This window comes from Osmerus eperlanus, chromosome 19, assembly GCF_963692335.1.
Source record: "Osmerus eperlanus chromosome 19, fOsmEpe2.1, whole genome shotgun sequence".
NCBI lineage: Eukaryota > Metazoa > Chordata > Actinopteri > Osmeriformes > Osmeridae > Osmerus > Osmerus eperlanus.
Window position 1 is genome coordinate 1,286,185 of NC_085036.1, and position 7,894 is coordinate 1,294,078.

The 7,894-nt window shown below is 42.1% G+C and overlaps 1 protein-coding gene across 5 annotated transcripts in view; it reads left to right on the forward strand.

The window, feature by feature from the left end:
- clip2 (CAP-GLY domain containing linker protein 2) overlaps positions 1-7,235 on the forward strand; it is an 86,711-nt gene extending 79,476 nt beyond the window's left edge. For 2 of the 5 annotated variants that reach the window (XM_062485498.1, XM_062485501.1), the window contains 11 exons: positions 101-205; positions 1,443-1,493; positions 2,294-2,677; positions 2,802-3,383; positions 3,468-3,525; positions 3,603-3,686; positions 3,948-4,104; positions 4,983-5,142; positions 5,390-5,578; positions 5,996-6,058; positions 6,468-7,235. In XM_062485498.1, coding sequence (XP_062341482.1) covers positions 101-205; positions 1,443-1,493; positions 2,294-2,677; positions 2,802-3,383; positions 3,468-3,525; positions 3,603-3,686; positions 3,948-4,104; positions 4,983-5,142; positions 5,390-5,578; positions 5,996-6,058; positions 6,468-6,479 — 1,845 coding nt within the window. In that variant the 3' untranslated portion in view covers positions 6,480-7,235. The remainder of the gene's footprint in view (positions 1-100; positions 206-1,442; positions 1,494-2,293; positions 2,678-2,801; positions 3,384-3,467; positions 3,526-3,602; positions 3,687-3,947; positions 4,105-4,982; positions 5,143-5,389; positions 5,579-5,995; positions 6,059-6,467) is intronic. The other 3 variants (XM_062485500.1, XM_062485502.1, XM_062485503.1) reach the window with 3 other exon arrangements.
- The last annotated feature ends 659 nt before the right edge of the window (positions 7,236-7,894 follow it).

The window sequence follows — 7,894 nt, forward strand, 5'->3', positions numbered from 1 at the left end:
TCTCTTCAATCTTGCCCAGGTTTTTTCTGTCCTTCTGTCTGTCTTGTATTCTATTTATCCTTCTCTACCTCGTCTCTCTTCTTTATTTCTCTCTTTGTAGACTCAGACGAAAATGGAGCATGCCCGTATTCGGCAGCTCGAGCAAAGTCTGTACCTCGAAAAATCGAGAGCAGAAAAACTTCTGAAAGAATTAGAGGAGAAGAGGGTAACCATGATGTAGACTCCACCCCTTATAGAAGACTCCCTTGCTGCCCTTTTCCTTTGCGCTTCTTTTTATAATTTTATGTCCAGATTGCACACCATTCTCCAAGGTCTCCAAGCTCATGACCACTAATAGACAGAGCACAATGATTATGTGAACGTATGGCATCCATTGGGACTGACAAATCAGTGGCGTAAGACCTCTTTGGATCTGATTGTGAATTTCCGCCTACAATTGCGTACCCAAATACCGAAATTCTTGTAGTTTAGGACATGAAGTATGGAAATTAATAGGGTTGGTACTGTTTGAAAGGAAAAACTTTGTTGAGATGTTAAAACAAATGTAGGAAATTATAACAATTAATCGGACAAAATATGAAACAGGCATAATTGTATTTCTCTCTCTCTCCTCTCTCTCTCGCCAGTAGACCAGATGTGGTTCATCAGTGGTTTATAAATTGTTACTGTGGTAAATCTCACAAATGTTGGCTTGTGACCATTAGGTCAATGGTATAAAAAAAAATTGTGAAATGTGCAGAGTGGAAGAGGTTTAAGATGTACATGTCAATCCCATTACAGTAATCTAAGGGGATTGAAATATATTTCAATATTTAAATATATTCTCTAATGAATATGGCATACAACCATGTATCTATCTCTGCTGTCATAGCCTGAGTCACAGCTGGGCTGTAACTAGTCCAGCACTAGAGATTCCTTGGAACAATTAACTCCTATTATGCACATAGGAAGCACTCTGTTTGTTCTGGCTCTCAGCCCATCTTTCTCTTTCTATTCTTCATTCTGTGTCTTTTGGACTGAGTGTCAGAGCCTTGGAGATGCCGGCTGCTTTTGCAGTAGATCAATTCTGCTCATGGCTGCAGACAGTCGGTGTTGAGTCTGTTGCCTCTTATTCATCTCACCCTTTCCTCTTCATTTTGCAGATGTTTCACAAATCATATCAAGGATGGTAAAGACCAGCAATCAGCATACATTAGTATAAACATCCTAATATTCATAGAGCATTCTTCAGTAGTTTAACCTGAGGATATACATTTCATCAGCACCATTATCATCTCACCTCATGTGGTGGTGAAATGATTTTGGTACACAGTATGTGGTTGGGCTTGTTACACAAAATAGTTTAATTTAGCAACAAACTGAAATATGTCCTTGGTAAATTTTTAAGGATAACCTGTATCTCAGAGCTTCAAAAATAGAGTGAGGTCTGCTTTCACCCACAGGGCAGACGCAGACTTGATGCAGTACCCTTGAGGTTGGGTAAGAGAAACCAGGTGAAAACATATGGAGTAGCTTTTGGTTTGCTCCACTGTCAAACGACCAAATCGAAACAGTGTTATTTAAATAAATCTAAAATGTTGCTGTTGAGAAACTCAACCCTGCATACCCAATATTTTCTCTTTGTGTGTTGCATTCTTACCTGAATTTTCTCAAATCTTCTAGTACATACATAGTGCTTTCAAAATACAGAATTTAGAATAAGGTTTGTCTTCATGTTGTTCAAATTAACATCTTTGCACTGCCTTAGTCAAGTTTGTTCTGTCAGTCATGAAATCCTACTGTTTTGACTGGGTGTCTAAACTATCAACTTCACTGTCTCTCCATAAATACCTTAGTTATGTCCAATGTTTGCTGTGGGCTTTTTTGTATTTGCCTGGCTGCTTCTAAAAGGACAATCAGAGAATGGCTTGCTCTCCTTTCGTTCTCCAACACACCCCATTTATCTCATAGGTCCCCCTGCACCTGTTAAGAGCTCAGCACCCATTCACCTGCAAAGGAGATTACTTCCACAACACTTGGAATTTTGTCATTCTTTATAGCATGCAGGCCCAGCTTCTATGCTTGTTTTAGTCTCCTTGCCTGTTTTTCCCTCTGGGCCTGTATGAGTAGTAAACACCACAATGTATGGTGCTTGGGCGATGTCACCCCTTTTTAATAAGGGAAGTCAGCCTGTTGGAGGATGCCTCATCCTGTAACAGGAATTCTCATTAATTCAGAGGGTTGACATCACCCTTCAGATACAGGAATTTATATTTGTTTCTCTCTGTCTCTACCTGTCTCTCTCTCTCTGCAGCAAACCACGGTTGAGGAGAAGAGCCGTGTTGCACAGTTGGAGGACGAGCTGGCCCTGCGGCAGGCTGAGATTGTTGACCTCCAGGGGCGGCTCAGTGGTCCTGGCTCAGGGTCCCCCCGGCCTTCCGAGGATGGGGAAGCCAAGCCCCCCGGCTCCCACCCGGACACCCTGCTCCTGAGGGAGCAGCTGCTGACGGCAGGCCGCGAGCACCACAAGGAGAGCAGCGAGCTGAGGGAGAAGTTCGAAGCGGCCCTGGAGGCCGGCCGGCAAGAGGCGGACAGGCTGAGGGCCACGGTGGAGAAGCAGAGCCAGGAGATTAGTGATCTGAAGCAGAGGGTCCAGCAGGCCACCAAGGAGAACATGGAGATGATGGACAACTGGAAGGTAAGACAGGTGTCTCAAAAGAAACAATTGAAAACATGTTAATTATTGGATGTGAAAGGGGTCCAATACAATATGTACTGTGTTTGTTTTTTAATGATGTGTCATAATTATCTCCTTTTGGCAGGTGAAGCTGGACACCCTAGTTAATGACCACCAGCGTTCCCTGGTCGACTTGAAGGCCTCCATGGCTAGCAACCACAGCACAGCTGAGGGCCAGCAGCAGGACCCCCAGGAGCTGCGCACCGCCCTGGAGAGCCTGAAGATGGAGCATCAGCTGGAAGTGGAGAACCTGAAGGCCAAACACGAGATTGAGGCGGCGGTGGCGGCCAAAGAGCGTGAGGAGCTCCGAGCTCGTTTGCAGGAAGTCAAGAACCAGCTGTGCGAAAGCAGCCGGAACTGGAAGAGCCAGGAGGAGTCCACCGGCAACCAGCACGCTCTGGAGCTGAGGGGGGCCTTTGAGAAGCTGCAGAAGGCAGAAAACAGACGGGGGGAGCTTGAGAGGCTGCAGGCAGAGCAGGAGGGAGCCAGGGACAAGCTAGGGGAGAAGCTGGAGCTGGCCCAGAAGAAGATGCATGACTATGAAGCCCTGCAGAAGGCAGAGGCTCAAAGCCGAGCCGAGGTTCACAGCCTTGAGGAGAAGATAAGGATGACAGAGAACAGGCTGCAGGCCATGCAGTCTGACTACCACACCTCCCAGGATGCTAACGTAAGAAAATAGGATGTGGATGCCATGTTGTGTTGGTCTTAGTGACATAGATGACTTATCCTGCAAATTTCTTCCTCTACACAGGTGATTGAAGACAATGAGATCTCTGAAGAAAAGATGAAACTAAAACAAAACATTGAAGGTAATATATTTTTTGTGTGGGATTTATGAGACATAGTTTAATGACCCTGACAAAATGTTATCTTACTTTTCTTTCAGAAACAATGGAGAAACTGATAAAAAGAGAAAAAGAGGTCTCCACTCTCACGTCACAGGTTGATGCCCTCAAATCACAGATTACTGGTAAACAGAACACTGTTTTATACTGTAGCTGACATTTTTATAGCATGTTCACACCTGCTGGGTTTCAGTAGTTTAATGCATAAATGTGGGCCACTGACAATAGATTTGCACAATTAAGTGTCTCTGTGGGGAGTCCGGGGTGGGGATATGACATTATACCATTTACAACCACAAACCAAAAGCACAGCAATAAAAGAAAAGTTTAGAAAGCATAGCATCGAAAGAAAGAAAGCAAAAATCTCATCTTCACTCTCTTACCAGCCTTGGAGGGTAAAGTTCGCTCAGGGGAGAAGAAGGCAGATTCCCTGGTCAAGGAAAAGATGCGCCTGGAGGCGGACCTTGATTCCATGACCAAGAAGTCCCATGATGCCTCAGGACAACTGGTCATCATTAGCCAGGAGCTGCTGAAGAAGGAAAGGTAAATCTGCATTCCCCCCTCACATACGACAGGCTGACACAGCCACCTCATTCACAGCACTCCTCAAGACACACCTAATCCTTACTGCCTATAACCTCTAGCCTTTTCTATCTTTCCCAGAATTTTTGTTTGATCTGTCCCCAGATTGTTTTTACCTCCACAGTTTTTAAACTATATGGGCTCATTATCTGTAAGATGTCCTTGAGTGTTCTGAAAGGCAAACTCCAAATAAAATGTGTTATTATTATAAATCAGGAAGACACTGCTATGGATTATTTCTGTCTCAGATCATCGTATTTCCATCTCAAATATGGATTAAAATATATATATATATATTGCATTCTTTGTACCTACTGTCCAGTCGTGTCATCCACAGACATATAGGATGTTTATTCAGTGACAAGATTGAAAGAGCTTTAAAAACAAACCTCCTCTAATGTTAAACAGTCACCATTAACTGATGTTTATCTTGCTTTATTGGGATCAATCCACTTAGGTTAAAAGCAGGAACAGCATTGACAGCAATTAGCCTAATTGAACTAAGGGCCAAAACGCCAATTCCAAGTCACATCTACGAATGCTGCGTAACTGGAAAAAAAACATTATTCTTTGGGAAAGGAGTATACCTGCTACACAAGTATTGTCAGCAAAAAATTGAGGATGGGAGATAAATATATTTAATACGACAGTAGTATTTCATTTCTAATCTAGAGACATTGAAAACAGCCTCGTAAAGCATTGTCTACATTTGTTTTAAATTGACTTGCTGAGATGTATATAACAGAAAAGGCCTGACTCTTTTACGAGAACCTGAACAATATTCAGCACTTCATCAACAATCAAATTCTTAACCTTTTGTACCTTTTGTGCCTGTTCAGGAGTCTGAATGAACTTCGAGTGCTCCTGCTCGACTCCCCCCGCCATTCCCCTGGCCTGGACCGGGATCTGGGCCGAGAGGTGCACAAGGCCGAGTGGAGGGTGAAGGAACAGAAGCTCCAAGACGACATCAAAACCCTTCGGGAGAAACTGCTCTTGCTGGTGAGACGAGGGGGCTACTGGGATACGTCAGTCACAGAGTTCTACATGTCATATGTCAATTATTTGATCACTATATTAGAAGCAAGCATGGAATTTTAAGCCTGTTTAGTGTTACAGTGTTAGTGTTACACCAGTGTTACACCAATTTGATACACAATATAATCTGACCGAAAGTTTCTACACTTGTTTCTACACAATGTTAAAGAAATGGTTTGTTGTGTGTGTGCGTGTGTGAACTGTGTCTCAGGGCCGGGATAGGGCATCCCCTGACCACCGTCGTTACTCCATGCTGGACCCGTCTGCCCTGGATTCTGAGGTGAGTCGTCTGCGCCGGAGGCTCTTAAGCACCGAGGAGGCCCTGAGGAACGCCCTGGAACACAACCAGGAAGTGGACCAGCTGGTGCAGGCCATGCGCACACACCCAGACAAGAGCCCGGTAAAATAACGCGTCTGAGAGATTGTTGTTTCGTTTACTTTCCTTTAGCCTGGGAAACAGACCAGTCTGCAAGCTCATGATTAGTTTGCTCTGGCAGATGGGTCTGGCTACCCTCCCATTCAAAGAGATTTCTCTCCGGCATGAAAAGTTCCCAGCCAATCACAATCGTTTATCTGATAAGGGGCGGGATTAATACGATGACTGTACAGAACAGTGCCCTTGAGGCCTTTTTGTAAAACAACCAAGGATTACGTTTCGTTGCCATCATTGGTGGTATCTATCTTATTCTATCCAATTGCACCCAGAGGCATTTTGGTCTGCAACCGAAAAATCATATTGGTCTGGTGATGCCAGGCTAACTTTCCATTGCTCATCTCCTTGCTTGAGTACTTATTTGCTGCTTCCTTTGTCTCTTAGGTACATGGTGGGGCAAACTCATCCAATGGGATTCATCAACAGGATTCCCCCTTTGCTCAAGATGTATGTCTTTATCCATCCTATCTTTACAGCGTTTGTTGTATTTGTCACTTACATTAAGTAAGTAATTTGCAGGCAAATTAAACCTTTTTTCGGGACGCGGTAAAGGTGAGGACATCTCTTCATGCTCAGGTTTATGATCTCTTTCCTTATCCTGAGGTAAATAATAATAGCAATAGTTAAATAATAAATGCCGATATTGACATACATGATAATATACATATTATATAAACAGACATGTCTGTTTATATAATATACTGAATACAAAATGTCAACTGTTTATGTAACTCGGTACAGGCCAAGGGTAGGGTAGGCCTTGATTGCCACTGGAAAAAATACATATTTACATATAACAGATAAAACATTTCATACAGTCTTAAAATATTTTTATTCTATTTTATGGTTTCTCCAGGAACAACACTGATCAAGAAGAAAAGAAGACTGGGGACAAGACTTTGGGACAAGCAGAGGTCAAATTTAAAGAAGATGCCAGTAATGCCGTTAAGACTCAGGACTGACGCTTCACTGGACTGCTCTTGATGAACTTTTCTGTTTACAGTTACTACCAAAACAATGACTCTCTATCTCAACAAGTAAAATCAATGTGTTGCAAAAAAAGTATTCTTAATCTTAAAAACAGCTCAAGGTACTCTATAATGGTGGATGTGAACAATTACATTGGACAATTGATACTTACTCTGCATACTACCTCCAATAATGGCATTGGACATGAGAGAGAATGGTAGTTTATCAAAGATTGATTGCGTCCTTGAGGAATTCTTATAAGATGAATTAATTTTAAACCAGAGGATTTTAAGAAAGTAAGGATTTGGCCTTAGTAAACACTTTTTGGTTTTATTTATTCCCCATGCCACTTTTAATCCTCCTTTTAGATTAGTAGATTTGGCCAGTTTCATTCAGAACAACTCGCTATGCTACTCAACATTGATAAACTATTGCTTCTTTGCTAGCGAACATGTGACTGCTACACTCACTTCAGACTGAAATTGTGTGTATATGAATAGAACTGTGTTATTATGGACCTGTGCAAACTGTATGTAAAAGTGTATTCGGAAATCAGTCACACTGGTGCCAGTCCACCTAAAGTTAATGAGAGACTAATTTGGCCCAGGTTTTCCATTGATACCACCAAGGCATTATTAAAACATGTTTAAAGCATAATTTCCAGTGTTTTTTGTGCATTAGATAAATGCCAGTAATAAATTACAATCGGAGTTGAGTTATACTGTACCAAAAAACATATGACTTAATGTTTTAGCTTGGCCTTTAGTTCATGTTAGGAACTTGAGGGCTTTCAGCAAAACCCAAACAATTACTATGTTCCTTCTCTTTCCCTTCCTCTGTTGGACAACATCTGGACAACATTTGCAAATCCCTGACACATCCTTAATATACACAGAATTTACATGTTCAGTCTTCCAAATTATATATTATCCATTGAAAAGCCAATATACAGGTCACAATTGCAGCCCATTACTGTATTCAATGGGCTATTGATGATATTTGGTCTGTGGGAGAAACATTATATGTGAGTAATGTGGAATGTAAGTCTTGGGAATGACATTTAATGGGCCAAAAGTAGGGCTGGCCCCCAGTCAACAAAGCTATAGCTACATAGTTGTCATTGGATACTGTATATTGCCTTTTTCAGATAGAGAACACTTCTTACCCCTGATTGCTGTAATGATTTCTGAGATGTAGTCATTAAATATTAACAACACAGGAGAATTGTCCTTTCTTTCATTAGAAAATGTAATTTCTGTGATGCTGTGATTATCCTGTGCCATTTTACATATTCATAGGTCACAACACAGGCTT